General features: G+C 41.7%; 1 protein-coding gene across 2 annotated transcripts; it reads left to right on the top strand.

The window, feature by feature from the left end:
* The first annotated feature begins 1,867 nt into the window (after positions 1 to 1,867).
* On the top strand, positions 1,868 to 15,834 carry LOC130264064 (protein mono-ADP-ribosyltransferase PARP12-like). Of its 2 annotated transcripts, none has more exons than XM_056512035.1 (12): positions 1,868 to 2,199; positions 3,080 to 3,221; positions 4,929 to 5,223; positions 6,164 to 6,262; positions 7,224 to 7,347; positions 8,087 to 8,285; positions 8,876 to 8,996; positions 9,452 to 9,548; positions 10,457 to 10,535; positions 11,730 to 11,860; positions 12,484 to 12,635; positions 13,580 to 15,834. In XM_056512035.1, exons 1-12 carry the CDS (start codon positions 1,886 to 1,888, stop codon positions 13,846 to 13,848), a joined length of 2,022 nt encoding a protein of 673 aa, XP_056368010.1. In that variant the 5' UTR covers positions 1,868 to 1,885; the 3' UTR covers positions 13,849 to 15,834. The 2 variants fall into 2 exon arrangements, with proteins under 2 accessions (XP_056368010.1, XP_056368020.1); XM_056512045.1 differs by having other exon boundaries at positions 1,871 to 2,199; positions 3,086 to 3,221.

Below are 15,834 nucleotides of genomic sequence, written 5' to 3'. Positions count from 1 at the left end.
GGCTATGATTTATTTTGGGTATGAATTTAGGGATGGGGAAGTGCTGTAATTCAAAGGCAGCTCTGCAAACCTTCTCTCTGCATCAACCATTGCTTGTTTTCATATTTTTACTTTTGTTCTCAAAAGAGACAGAATGTTAGCTCTACTACAGAGCCTCAGAAAGTCACTCAGGAGCTCCTGCAAAGCAGGAACAGCCATGTTCCCAGTGACACACACACCAACACTTTGGAATGAATTGCAATGGTGTAAAGCTACCTGAAAACACGCCTCCAACCCTGATCTTACACTGCTGTCCTTTCTTGGTACTCCTTTCTATATAATGTTGACATTGGAATAGTAATTCATACCAATTTTATCATTAAAAAATACTATATTTCTGCCAAATAAATGGGGTTTTTCAGATGCATGAGGAAAGACAGTGTGAAAGGGAGATACAGTTGAAACAGCTACTTGGACAGCACAGTGATGCTGGGACAGGTCATTAATGTCTAAAAAGTTGGGAGCTGGTTTGATAGGATGGATTTTGGGCACTGGACAGGAAAAGCAAATGGATGCTGGGGAGAATGAGGGCTATCAAGTACAATATTTCTTCAATGTTTTTTATGCTAAAGGGTTCCCTGAGTTTTGGTTCAGCCAAGACATCTCCTACTGATGGGGCAGTATGAAGCTACTCAATGATTTGAGACCATTAGACAAAACATGAAAAACAGGAGGTTTCCACTCATATTGTCTTTCAGTGATGAAACAGCTGCATTTGAGTTTGGACCAGATGACCTCCTACGGCCTCTTTCCACCTCAGCTGTTCTGTGACACTGTCAATCCCTACCAGCAGTGTTGATCTCTCTCTTTAAAGTGCCTAACTACCAGCTGACCTCAGTGACAAATGTGGCCATCTGCAGGTCTGCCCCTCAAGGAAAAGACTGTCCTAAGGAAGAAAGGATGACAAAGACAGTCCAAGCTATGGAATTACTTCCACAGAACAAATGACTAAAATAGCACTTTTCATTTGTCTCAGAAAAGCTAATAAGGGACACTGGAAAGGAGAGATGAAGGACAGTAACACTCCAGCCTCTCATGTTGTCTCCTAAACATTTGTTGATGGCCTGTCGAAGGCAAGCTACAGTTTAATCCGTAAGTGACCAAGTAGTGTTACAGATGAGCCTGTAAGTGACTGAGTAGGGCTGATTTTCAATTCAGAGCACTTGTTTAGAGTCTACTTTTTGTCCTTCCCTTGCCAATCTCACGGGGCGGGGCAAGCAGGAAGCAAGATGAGACAAGGGGAAAGGCACAACAGAACAGGACTGGCAAAAGAAGGAAGGACGCGGGACTTTTGTTCAATGAGAACCACCATCAGTGAGTCACTGCGCCTTCCACTAGTCTGACTGAAGCGGTGGCACTTTCCATCATTGTTCTGCCACCGTTTAAAACATGCTTCTGAGTGACTGCGATGCACAACAGGAGTGTCTAAATGACCTAGACAAAGGCTCGTAATTCAAAGATGGGAACCCCACTGAAGAGTTTGTGAGTTTGCAGAGGATGAGGACATTGCTTGGCCGCACTAGTGAAGCTCCATTCCCATGGCTGATGCTCCATTCATCCCCGCCCATCTTTTCCTAGAGGAAATGTCTGACCTCCCAGCTGTCACCCTTTTTGGCGACACGTGATTCAAAACGGTCTCTACATATTAAAAGCCAGGCAGAGCGGGAGGCGAAGGGCGGTGCCCGGTTCGGCCGCCCGCCCCTCACGCCCCGCCGCGGGTCTCTCGGGGCAGGCCCCTCCCCTGGGGGCAGAGCCAAGGCTGCGGCCCGGGCCGGCCCCGCTCCCTCTCGCCCGCTTTCACTTTCGTTTCCGTTTCCGTCGCTTCCCCGGGCGGGGCTTGCCGGCCATGGCGCTGGCGGCTCTGGCGCTGCGGGTGCTGTGCGCCAGCGGCGGCTGCCTGGAGCAGGGCGAGCTGAGGCGCAGGCTGCCGGGCCGGCCCTCGGCCGAGCAGCTGGCGGCCGTGCTGCGGGACGCGCAGCGCTTCACGCTGGTGCGCCGGCCCGGCCCGGCGGCGGCGGCGCAGGCCGAGGTGGCCGTGGTGGTGGCCACCAGCCCCGTGCGGCTCTGCCCGGAGCACGTCGCGGGCTGCCCGGGGCAGTGCGGGCAGCTGCACCTCTGCAAGTACCACCTGAAGGGCTTCTGCCGCAACCAGGTGGCCAGGTGAGGGGCGGGGGGGCGGCCGCCATCGCGGGCGTCGGCTTGGGCGCGGAGTGCCCCTTCAGGGGAAGGAGCTCTCGGTAAAGGCCTTGCAGCCCTCTCCGCGTCGGGAATGCTCACTGCCCGCCTCCTTTTATTTTATTTGTGTGCGTGTCGTTGCAAAGGCGGCAGGCACAGGCAGTGGTTTCACAGCTTTGGGTCGCAGCACTTCCTCTCCGGCTCCTCACCCTGCCTCTTCCCTGCCTGTGGGCAGAGCCGTGCCAGGGGAAAGCTGGGTGTCCCTGCATGTCCCTGTGCTGCCGGAATACCCCGGGGATGTGCTAAAGCTGAGTGTCCCTGCATGTCCCTGTGCTGCCGGAATACCCCGGGAATGTGCTAAAGCTGAGTGTCCCTGCATGTCCCTGTGCTGCGGGAGTACCCTGGGCGATGTACTAAAGCTGGGTGTCCCTGCATGTCCCTGTGCTGCGAGACCCCGGGAATGTGCTAAAGCTGAGTGTCCCTGCATGTCCCTGTGCTGCCGGAATACCACGGGAATGTGCTAAAGCTGAGTGTCCCTGTGCTGCAGGACTCTGGGGGATGTACTTATTGGGCGAGAGGGAGCAGTGCTCTGGAGCTTTGGTGGTTTTGTGGTTGTGAGCTGCAGGTCAAAAAGGCCGATATTGTCTGAGTACACTAGGGCTCTAATTACTGTGAATCAGAAGTAGCATGGCAATTATCCTCAGAGTAATTATGTAATCTGCTTTGCAGATCACATAATGGCTTTATAGAGGAGAAATGTGGATTTTCTGAAACTAGCTAATTTGGTGTGCTTTTTCAGCTGTTCAGTGTCATGCCCATGGGGTAGCAAAATAATGCCAGTCATTTTGCTGTTGGGTTTCTTGAGTTCTAGGAAGGTATGCAGGTTTGTTCATGACTTCCACTCTGACCACAATCTCCGCGTTCTAAAGCAATATGGACTTGAGAATTTAAGCCGTGATGAACTTTGCCAGCTACTGCTTCAAAATGACCCTTCCCTCCTACCAGAGGTGAGTATTACTGTGACAGCTTCTTAGCCTTGTCTTTCAGTGAGCATCACAAAGTGGCAGAGGCTTGACAGAGATGGAGATATTGGGTGTCAATTTAGTTAGCTTAGTGCAAATCTGAAACTAAATCTGCATCCTCTGTTCTCGCCTGTGATGGGTGGACCCTAGCTGGTAGCTAAGCTCTTTAACAGTCCCTCACCCGCTCCTCACTCCCCTGTTACAAGCAGCAGAGATGAGCGTTAAAAGAACAAAAGTGACAAAACCAGTGAATGGAGATAAAGACAATGTAGCAGGTGGAGGAAACCAGGGAGGAAAGTGTTGCAAAGGAACGATTCTCCTGGAAATAGACTAATGTCCAACAAGTCTCTGAGCAAGTGCTATGTTGTAAGAAGGACCCATCTCCCCCTTCTTTCACCTTTCCTCTGTCCCCTTCCCCACTGTTTTTTTGGGTTTTTTTTAGAGAATGACATTATGTGGCATGAAATACCCCTTTGGCCAGTTTGGGCTGTTTCCTATTTTGGCTGGAATAGAGTTAATTTTTTTTCTAGGAGCTGGTACAATGCTGTGTTTTGCATTCAGGATGAGAACAATGTTGATAACACACTCATGTTTTAGTTTTTCTGAGTAGTGCTTGCTCTAAGTCAAGGACTTTTCAGCTTTTCATACTGCCCTGCAAGCCCATAGACTCGGGGTGCACAAGGAGCTGGAAGGAAAAGCAGCAAAGACAGCTGACCCAAATTGGACAGAAGAATATTCCATACCAAGACAGCTGACCCAAACTGGACAGATGGATATTCCATACTATGACATCATTCTGAACAGTAAAACTGGAGGGAGGTGGCCCAGGGGTGGTGGCACACTGATGGGGACTGGCTGGGCTTTGGTCAATGAGTTGCATTGTGCATCACTTGTTTTGTCTATTCTTTTATCATCATTGTTATTTCCTCTTCCTTTTATGCTGTATTAAACGGTGTTTATCTCAACCCTATGGGTTTTACCTTTTTTTCTGATTGTCTTCCTCATTCCCTGGAGCGAGTGAGAGAGAGGCTGTGTGATGTTTATCTGTTCTAGTTTTGGCTGAGATAGTTGATTTTCTTACTGGTATCATGAACAGGGCTGTATTTTTGATTTAATATGACAAATTGGCAACACACTGATGTTTTGGCTGTTGCCAAGTAGTGCTTACCTTCGGTCGAGGACTTTTCAGCTTCCCATGCTCTGCCAGTGAGATACACAGGGAGCCAGGAGGGAGCACGGCCAGGACAGCTGACCCAAATAGACCAAAGGGATGTGTTATCAACACTGTTTTGGTCACAGACCCAAAACAAACGTGGTATGGTCTGCTATGAAGAAGGTTAACTCCATCCCAGCCTGATCCAGTACCTCTTACCATCAAATTTGGGTCAAAAAATTACAAAACTATTCCAAAACTATAAAATCAAGGAGACTTAGCACTAAGTCCCATCTTGAGAATGCCTGTAAGAATGTTGTCTATTGAAAATTGTTTCTAAACATTAGCAGGGCAGAGGGAAAGCTATCAAGTAGTCATTTGGAAAATGAGAAGAAAGAAGAAATGTTTCTTTCAAAAGCAGATTTATGCACATAGCCATAAAAAACTAAAAATCCTGGATTCAAACAGTCTAAATCAGCACATTGTGTGTGCACACAGTACTTTGATGTTTAAATTATTTTTTTCTTCTTCTTCCCAAGGTCTGCTTGCATTATAACAAAGGTGATGGACTTTATGGATCTTGTTCCTTTAAAACATCCTGCAGCAAACTTCATGTTTGCCAGTACTTTTTGCGGGGTCAGTGCAGATTTGGCAGCAGCTGCAAACGGTCCCATGACTTATTAAATCCAGAATGTTTTGAGAAACTGGAGAGACAGGGCATGAGCTCAGACATTATTAAGAAACTACCTTCCACTTATAGAAACATGTATGACATAAAAAATGGCAACAGGAACATGTATGACACAGAAGATGCCAAGTCTTCACCATGCAAAGGTAAATAATATTGTCTTTTGAATACATCAGAAGAGTCGTGGTAGTGAATTTAGTATTTTCACTGTGTCATTAAGAAAACTGAATTTACGTCTTGATTTGTCTTTTAGGAGGGACCATATGCCTATCTCATTGACAGAGATCTTTGTCTTGATAAGTCAGGAGAGGTGCCTGAGAAATAAGAGTGCCAGTGTTAATAAATTCTTAAACTTGAGGCTAAAAAAGCATAACAGGAACTGGAAGTAGGGACCTCTATAATTTTGGAGTTTTTTAGTTAAAATACGTAAAGGTAGAGAACGGTCTCCAAAATAGGACTGATGGTTGTCTGATTATAAACGGTGTAATTGTCGGATAATAAAAATTTAATTATTTTTCTTTAATGTAGCAATTGTCTAGCACAAGAATTCACAAACAGTACTATCCTAGTTGCCTCTTAGAAGTGTAATATTTTGTTTGTACTTTTCTTTTGATGTTCTTTAGAATTGTAAGTTAAGTTTAGTTTAGCAGGGAAAAAAAGGGTAACAAAATGGCGAATTCAAGTGTGTATGCTCACCTCACTTTCCATAATGAGCTTTAATTTACAGAAGTATCAGATTTTAAAGCTTTGTATTTTATAGCTTCCAGTGTGATCAGCTGTGTGGAATGCACAGTTAACTCAAGTCCATCTAGAAGTACAGAGTCATTGGATTCTGTTTTTGTTTTGTGGTGATAGCTAAAAACTGTATCAGAGGAGTTCAGCAGTTACAGGGAAATCAAGTTCAGGAAGGATGGGTACAAGGAGGGGACTTTGAGTATACAAGTTTATTAAAGGCTTCCCTGTCTTTTTGGAGCTAAGTTCAGTTGGGTAGTTACAAACATTGCCATTAGGCATCTTCCTAGGGATAGGAGCACTTCTAAGAGGTGTTGTTGATACAGAGTGTATTAATAGTTATAATTTCTCTAGACAGAAAACCCAGCACTGGACAAGATTCCTCAACTACAAAGGACAATGAATCAGAACAGATATGTTTATATCATCTGTACAGAAGCTGTGGCTTTAAAGGTAGGTTGTCTCAACTATCAGTACAGACTGTGTCAAATCCAGCCTGTTTTTTCTACTCTCGTAAAGAGGAAGTGGTAGACATCTTTCACAGAAGCAGGAAACTTCAGAGTTTATTCTTACCTTTAGTTAAATCTCACTGCTGTCTTGAGTGCTGTAGGAAAGTGTTTGACCTGGCACACCAAACAAAGGAGGTATTTTATTTTGCTCTGAATCTGCCTGTGCTGAAGATGGGCTACTCCACCTGTGTTTACCTAAGGGATTGCTGAATGATAGGAGTCACATTTCCAAAAAGGAAAGATATCAAAGATACTCTGAATTCTACATTTTCCATTATTTCTTCTAGTACTCTTCAGTTCCATCTCTCTTAGCTGTCTCCCTTTCAAAGTGTTCCAAAGTGTCCAGGAAAAAGGCTGCTTTGCCAGCTTTCCTGTTGATTTTTTTGTCATCCTTTTTCTTCTTGATATTCTTGACTGAACTGTACTGAACACCTCCTTGTATGAGCTGTGTGGTGCAGTTTCTCCTTGATTTTCCCTGTAGTTAAGCTTCCTCTTGCTCTGCTGTGAAAATTGGCCTCAGGTTTATGCACATGTGCACTGGTGATGTCACCTTCACTCCCGTTGAGGAGTGACTGCACAATGACTCTTTGAACTCTTAAGTAACACTTGTGATACCTTGTGGTGAACACCTGTGGTTAATCATAAATACATTCTTTTTCTATTTATGAAATAAATCTAGTATGTACAGAAACTGAAATTCGACCTAAATCCAGAAATTCAAGTGTGGCTTGCTTATTCTAAAAAATTCTGAACTACTGCTTGTAATGGTTCCATAGGTGAACACTTCCCCTGGCTATCCTTTTGAGGATTTCACCAGCTGGGTATACAGCCCTGAAATGTTGGAGTTCTCTCACAGCCTGTCAAAATAATGCATTTCCTATTTCTTTTTTCTAAAACTTTTACAGAAAAGTGTATCAGAACCCATTTTCACTTGCCATATAGATGGCAGTATTCTGAGGGTAATACCTGGAAGGACTTCACAAATATGGAAGAAATAGAAAAAGCATACTGTGACCCAAAAAATGTCAGGTATAAACTTCTATAAAAATTTATATATTTGGAGTTTGCTGTATTGTACCAGATCCTAAGTGGCTATAAATTGCTACAATTCTGTTGTTATTATTACATAAGTAGTTTTATTTGGCATTCTTCTACTGACCTCACTTTGCATGACATTTGCCCCTCCCTCCCCCTTTTCCCACAGTCTATATTGTGGAACTGGCAGAATACCTGGAAAGAGAGACAGACAGACTCTTGGGAGCAGAGCACATGAAGAATATGGAAACACTTTCAGAGTTTGGAACTGGCTATATAGCAGAAAGAGAGTATTGGAAGGGGCTCATACCAGTATGCCACGTACCATCCTGGAAAATTACCTGTTCTTCTTATGTTACAGGCTCTTTGAAGCCCTTCTTAAGTTATGTCAGTGTTCTCTTTAGAATATAGCTGGTCAGCAAGAAGAAGGCAGTGCCTGTTTTCCACTGTTTTTGTTCCTTATGTGACTCACTAATTTAGGAGTGGTTTATGGTTATTGCCTGTAGAACCAATGTGAGTCATAATACTGTAATGAAAAATATGTACAAAACAGAGCTAGCATACAGAGTTGTGAAAAGTTCAAAGTGCAAAGCACATATTGTAGTGAAAAGTTGCACCTTTGTATTCTGCTTTTGGGTGAGATTGACTTAATTTGCAAATTCGTACTGGGCTTCTGAATCTATGAGTAAAGCTTCACAAACAGTTCTGATCTTTTTTTCTCCTTTTTTTATAGATTTGATAATGCTCTTATTTATGAACGGGCCTTTCTCCCAGTCCGTGTCTGTTTTCATGACATGTACTGTGGGTTGCTGAAAGTCAGACGTCTTTCTACAGCCTCCTCTGTGACCAAACCTCCTCACTTCATTCTTACAACAGAATGGATCTGGTACTGGAAAGATGAATATGACAAGTGGCAGGAGTATGGAAAACAAGTAAGTGTGGAGAAATGGGGAGACTCCTAACTCTGTGTGAGAAGTGCAGAACTACTGAAAAGTGCACAGTGTTTATATCCTCCCCCTCTTTTTCACCCTCTTCCTCTCACTCGTACTCTGCAGATAAGACATTAAAGGCCTAATGGGGCTTTTCCCTATGATTTTATTTGGTTCAGGTAGGGAACTGATCACTGGTGAGTCACAAATACTATCAACAGACTCACTTATTCAGTGAGTCGTGTCAGATAGGATCACAGTAATAATATTTTTTTCCATTGCTTCTGAGAAAATCGTCCTCTGAAGTTCTGGTAGTACTCTGCCATCTTTCTTGGTTTAGTTGGTGAATGTTGTGATCTGTCCTGTTTCAGCTGGGATGGGGCTAACAGTGCTGTGTTTGCATTTACTATGAGAATAACATGAATAAAACGTGAGGTTCTAGTTGTTGCTACGTGGTGCTCACTCTAAATCAAGGATTTCTTATATGCTGGTCTATCCTGCACCCACCACACATACTAGAGTTGTTGGTTTTGAAACTTGCTTGTCTATAACAGACCAGAAGAAATTTTTTCTTTCTCTGTTTTTGGTGACAGGATGATCTTCATGCAGCTGCTACTGTCTCCAGTGATGATCTGGAGAAAGCTTATTTGGCTGAAAGTTCTCCAAAGCTGACCTTCAAAGCTGGAAGACATGAATATGAAATAAATTTTGTGTGTAGGTTACATTTGCTTTGTTCTTCTGTTTTGTCCTTCCCTCCCTCCTAGGTCTCTTGTGGTTTTCAGCTACCTTATTACAGGAGATAGGAGAGAGAAATTTGGACTTTGAATTGCAATGCTTACAGAGACAGAGCTTCTATCAAAGTTCTCAGGATAAGAGCTGTTCACATAGAGTGATGCAGAGTGGCATTTAGGTCGCTGTGACTTACTTCTCTTGGTTGTCAATAAAAATAAATGGTCTGTGGTAGATGTTGAGTTCTGTTTACAGGGTTTGAAATCTACAAGGAAAATCTAGGAAAAAAGTATCTCAGTTGCAAATTGAGGAGGAGGGAGCCTTTTTGTTCATATTTTTGACAAAACAACTTGGTGACAAATGTGGCTGCAGTGTGAAGGCTTTCAAAAGCATCTTTGAATGTTACGGGATTTTTGTTTGGTTGTTTTTTTTTTTCCCAGCCATGGTGCAGAAAAACATTCGCTACAGAACAGAGAGGAAGATTTGTAGAAGACCTAAATTTATCTCTCAGGCAGATGTGGAAAAGACAAGAGCCAGGTAAACCACAACTGCTCATTCTGAGGTGATGGTTTAGTGCTTTGTGAATGCTGAATCCTCCATGGGTAAAAGTAGGGTGAAGGAGTAGCTGTTAAGGCAGTTGTGAAAGACATGGAGAGGGAAAGGGATATACCTTTCCTGCAACCATGTCTAGCCAGGGCAGAGTTGCAGCCTGGCCAGCAGTTTTCAATCAGCTCAGGAGCATCTTCAGTGAAGAAAATTCGGGCTTGGCCACAGGAAGTGTGGAAGTGTTGGAAATAATTCAACATGTAGCAATATGTTTATGTGTACTAGCTCTTTTTGAGATCAGTAATTTCCCAAGCTGAGTGCAAGTTTAGAAAAATTCTTTTGAGAGCAGCCAGACAATCTGAAATGAAAGCAGTAGTTATTACAGGTAGAGCAAAAGGTGGGAGCCTGCAAGGAGATAGAGTTGCATGTAACAGCCAATTTTTGCACAGCCCCTTGCACCACACAGTCCTTGCTTAAACACTGAAAAGAGCAGCTAAACACAATTAAAATTAGGGTGGAAGTACAGGGGAGGGCTGTATCTTTCCTGTTTCTGTCATACTGATGTGATACTGGATGCATTTGTATTTACCTCCCCCAGTGTAGCAGGTCTTTTATATATACATTCTCTGCTAGAGAAAACCTTATGTGTTTAGTTCAGAGCATATACTTCTTTTTTTTCTCATTTGGCATCTTGCTTCCTGACATAAGTCTTGACACAATGACTTGGAACAAATATTTTCATGTGCTGAACAGAAATGACAGTTTTGAAATATTTTTGAACATGCTTAGTTGCCTATATTCTCCCTAAGCTTGACAAAAATGTTCAGTACAATATGTGCATAAAATGTCATGTTTTATTTTATTTTAATTTTCTGTTTGTAATATCTTTTAATCTACAGGGGTGTTAAACATACAGAAGGGTTTAAGAACATTCCAGCTCACTGGGACAAATCTGCCCTGCCTGAACTGGGTTTCAAGGTTTGGAGCTATTTTAGTTTTTTCTTTTTGTCAATTTTTTCATGTAAGGTTTGTTCCATCACAAGTTCAGGGGGTTTTTTGGCTTTGTAAATAACTGTTTCTGTGTAGCATAATACAGAGGTATTGGTAAATTTAAACCTGATACCACACTGAGCAGACCTGGAGGTGAAACTAGACCCAAATTTAAACAAATGGTGTCAGTAAAAATGTGGCAGCAAGGACTTTCACTGCTACTATTAATCCCTTGCCTTGGCAAATTTGCTGTGTTAACAAGACTGCTACTGGTGCCCAAAATACACAGTTTTGAAGTCCCAACATGTTCTGAAAGCATCAGAGGTAAATGATGCCTCTGAACTTCAGGGTAGCCTTTCCCTTAGCTGTAGACTATTGTATGTCTATGAAGCCAGGAGAGTTCACAGAATCACAAGGAATAGTTGGGCTTGGAATGGGGAACCTCTGGAGATCACAGAGACCAAAGCTCCTGCAAAAGCAGCTTCACCTAGAGTAGGTCACGCAGGATTGTGTCCAGGTGGGTATTGAATATCTCCAGAGAGACTCCACAACCTCTCAGGGCAGCTTGTTCAGGCTGGGATTCTTTTATTATTACATTTACTATTATTTTATTCACTTCAATGGAGTAAATTTGTTTACCTTTGTAACCACATATATGTGGTCTGCCTTCTCTGATTTCCTGTCTGCTTCCACCAGCTCCTCTGTCAACTCTAGTAACTGTACTTACAGAAAAGGTGTTATCTGATGCTCAAAGATCACTAACTTGCAAATTGCAAATCCTCGATAAGTTGTCACTAAGAAATAGGGAAGACTAACGTTGACATTTTTTGTATTCCTGCCAAAATACACAAGTAAACTTTTCTTGCTTTCAGGACTGTTATGGAAGGTACTGATTTTTTTCCCTAAAATTGCTCAAAAAAGCCTCTTCAATTGATTTAGTGACAGAACAGGCAGTGCAGTTTGTGTTCACTGGCTGTAGGGAGTATTAACTAGAAAGATCCTCTGGTTTTCTGCAACATAAATTCTCAATTCCTTTTTTATTTATGTGCTTACTTCTGCAATGTATTTATGTTATTTAGATACTGTTTGATGCAAGCAAATACATCTTGACCCAGGTATTAAGAGGGGTTGAGTGGCTGCACAAAAACATGCAAAAGTAACTTTTTAAACTTTTCCTTGCAGCTGATTGAGCTTGACTATTCTTCTGAAGAATACAAGAAAGTCAAAATGGACTTTCAGCGCACAATGCCCAGAGCAGCTATTAAAAAGATTTGTAGAGTTCAGAACCCATCCCTCTGGGAGCTGTATCAATGGTATGTGTAAAACACTGCTCTGGTTCATGTGCATGATGTCTTTTGTTTCTGCAGTTAGCTGTATGTTCTGTGCTAAAGATAGAACATGCATTCCTGAAATGCCTCTGCTTCCACTCTCCCACTGAAATACCTACTATCAATATTTAGATAAAGAGGTATCAACAAACCCAAAACTCAGTCAAGACACAGAGCTTAGAACAGTCAGATTCAGGGCTGTATGGGAGGAATCCTTGCTCCTGACTTCTGCCAGGCCTGTGTCCATGACAGCTTCCTTCTAGTGAAACATTGAAGCCAGTAATGAGTCACATCTAGCACAGTGTTTTGCAGGTTGTGAAAACTGAGTCTTCAAAATCAAATGCAAAACTCATGGCAAGCAAGCCTTAATATAAACTCCTCTGTTCAGAAAAAAAACATAACTGAGATTCCTCCCTCTCTCTTCAAAGGCAGTGAAAGAAAACATTAGTAGTAAAGCATTTGTGTATAATGAAAGCATGTTTGTGTGCCTAAGTTGGGCCTTGCTGTAAAGGTTTTCAGAATATACACTGTGAAAAATTGTTTCTGAGTGGCTGGAACCTGTGGGTACAGCCACTGTGGAACTGCAAAGATTCTGCTTTTCATTGCAGGCAAAAGGACCTAATGCAGAAGAGCAATGGTGGAAAGGCTCCAGATGAGCGATTTTTATTCCATGGGACCAGCAAAAAAGACATTGAGGCCATCTGTCAGCAAAACTTTGACTGGAGAATCTGTGGCCTTCATGGGACAGTTTACGGCAAAGGTGATTTTTCAGCTCTTTTAGTCATCCTAGACTTGCTAAAAATTATCAGTATTCACTTCAGAGGGACAAAGTTTACAGGGTGATACTTGCCCAGTCCTGGGCTTCTCTCAGTTGTGATGTGGGCAACAGAGCTGAGTTTCAGAAAGGTCATTTGGAGCTGAGGCACTCCAAAAGGCCTTGGCCTCTGCTTTCCTAAGTCTTTGCAAGAAAAGACAGAGTTAGGAGAGGTCAGTAATAGGGATAGTTTCTGCTGGACACCAGGCTTCCTGCTGTTCCAGTTTCTCACAGCTCCCATAGAAAGCAGCCTGGGGATTTTTTTGTGTTGTTTTGTTTTGTTTGTTTGTTGTTGTTTTGGTTTTGGGTTTTTGTTGTTTTTTTTTTTTTTTTTTTCTTCCCAGGAATCTAAATGCCATTCTGGTTACAGGTTTTTTTTTCCTTGTTAACAAATAAATATATTCTTTTACATTGTGCTGTGAACAGGAAATTACCAGCACATCAAGTGGAATAGCTGAGACAGGCAGGCTGGCTGACTAGGCGGCTTTCTGATTGAATACTTTGTAACTCTCAGAAATGTTAGAGAATCACAGCATATTTTGAGCACCCACAAGGATCATCAAGTCTAACTGTGCTGATGAATGTTAGTAGCCTCTGCTAGGAGGGGAAATGATGATATTGGGGAAGGTGGACATCTAGAGTCAAGAGGAAATCCTTTAGAGGATTATGGTAACATTTTAAACATTACTTTTTAATATGTGTGCTGTGAAAACTAAAAAGTGCTTAGTGGTCATTTCCACTAAGTGGGACACAGAAGACATGTGAAGGCTTTGGAAAAGCTGTTCATGAGTTGCTTAATGGATTCGTTTATTAATTAATTTTCACACAGTATCATTTTGTTCCTGCAGTTTTGGTGTCTTATCAACTCTGTCTTGGTGTCTCTTCTGCAGGAAGCTATTTTGCAAGGGATGCATCTTATTCTGACAACTACTGTGGGGCAGACTCCTACACCAAAACCATGTTTCTGGCACGAGTGCTGGTGGGGGAGTTCACTCTTGGTAGTTCTGATTATGTTCGGCCTCCCATGAAGGACAGCCAAAACTTCTATGACAGTTGTGTGAATAACTATTCAAACCCTTCTATCTTTGTCATCTTTGAGAAGCAGCAGATTTATCCAGAGTATCTCATAGAATACCAGACATCAGCAAGATTTCTGTAGCAGCAAAACCTGTCATCCTTATGTTTAACTGGTTTAAACTTTTTTTAGTTTTGGCTTAAGAGAGAAAAATTTGTTTTGAAGATTAATGGGTGTTCAGAAACATGTTTTCTGTCTTTTCTGTGCTATAGAAAACAAGGCATAAAAAGACATAGAGGATGTTTTAGAATTCCTAAAATCCTGTTTCTGTATCCTATTTTTAGCAGCTTTCACATTACCCTACATAGAGCCTTTCATAAATTTATTAGAAGAAATTGCTGATGGTTGTAGCAGAGGATTGGCCATGACCTCCAAGTTTAAACAATTTTTAATTACTGTTTTAGTTTAGATTTTTTTATACATGTTAATTGGTTAGAGGCACTGTCCCTGTACCCATTTATCTTTTAATGCAAAACTGGATAAAATACAGTTTTTTATTAATTTTTCTCCTGTAACAGTAGACATCCAGGTGTTTGCAAATGTGCTTGTACAATCTCTGTGCTCAACTCATTGCACAAATTCTTAGAAGCAGTTTTCTTCTTTGTCCCTACTTAATCTGCACCAACAAAACCTCAAAAATTAAATTTGCTTGTTGGAAAAGAACAGCGACTTATTTTCACTTGTTGAGTTTCTCATTTAAAACAAGTACCAAAGATACAAGCATAACAAGGGTTGCTTGGTGCTGTGTGACCTGGTTGTTTTACTCTATCAAATAAATACTGTATTTTATGTCTGAGAACACAAGTTTTTCATGACTTTCACTGTGCCTACAAACAAAAGAGTGCTGTCAGGTGCTGTGGAGGAAGCAGAGGAGGCAACTCATGCTGTTATTTAATATTTTAATACCATACTTAGGAAGGAAAGATACTGCTCGTCCTGCTTGATTATCAGTACCTTGTTCCTGTGGATGAACCTTACGGTTCCCTTACAGCTGTTGGGAAGGACAGTGAGTGGCTATCTCTTACTAGGTATTCTGCCTCCTTGGGTGCAGGAGACTCACAGATTTCTTGTGTAATCAAGCTATCGTTGGACTTTTTTCAGGAAAAATGTGCTTGCCTAGGAAGTGGTCTTCAGCCACAGACCTGAAACCTTTAAAATCTGAAGATTCGGTTGAATATTTAATTATTCCCATCAGAAGAACATAATAGTATTGAACAGCCATCTTACATGTGTGCAGTCAAAAACCTTCAGCTATCAAATATTTTTTTAAGATTAAAGTTGCTAATGCATAGCTAGATACTTTTTTGTAGGATTAATGTGCTAAAGTAGCTATGTTAGCTATACTGTTCTGCAAAAGCCTTAAGAAATACTTTCTATATGACCTAAAAAAGTCATCTTAACTGTATTATGTATACGTCTTTTTAATTCATCTGGATGAAGAGTGACAGATGTCAATCACAGGGTAACTCTTGATTACTTCAACACTGTGAGGCAGGAGCTTGGCCATGATTAGCTGCAGTAAAACTGTGCAGACCTCTTTTTATGACAACTGCAAATCTATCAGCATGGTACCTAAAGGAAAATAACTCCTATTTGTGTTTAATCCCAGTGAAACAAAAGATAGGGAAAGGCAAATTGACTGTATTATTTCTTTTGAAAGGTTTGTAATAAACATAAATGATAAATCTCATGTCAGCAAATGAGCTTGTCAGCAAATAGTACATTCAGTGAGGAGGATAACAGTTGTGGAGGAAAGCTTTCCTATCTGCAGTTTTTTCTGCCAAAACAAAAACCACGTTCATCTGCATGTTAATGGCAAATGAGAATACTGGTTGTATACATTTCTTCCTCTGAACATAACCAGAATTTCAGGTAAGAACTAGGATAGCTAAAGTTAATCTTCTGCGAGAAAATTGAAACAAACATTCTTTTTCAGGCAAAAAGTTGAAATATTTTTATTGAATTTTTTATTGTATTTTTAAAACCTCTAACTTGATTCTTGGAGAGAATGTATGCTTGTGTGTTTGTTTGAGTGTTTGAGTAAAACAGTGAATAAAATGCTTGATTGTA

The sequence above is a fragment of the Oenanthe melanoleuca genome, chromosome 1A (genome assembly GCF_029582105.1).
Source record: "Oenanthe melanoleuca isolate GR-GAL-2019-014 chromosome 1A, OMel1.0, whole genome shotgun sequence".
NCBI lineage: Eukaryota > Metazoa > Chordata > Aves > Passeriformes > Muscicapidae > Oenanthe > Oenanthe melanoleuca.
The sequence above is the reverse complement of the archived record's forward strand: the minus strand, read 5'-3'. Positions and strand labels throughout refer to the sequence as shown.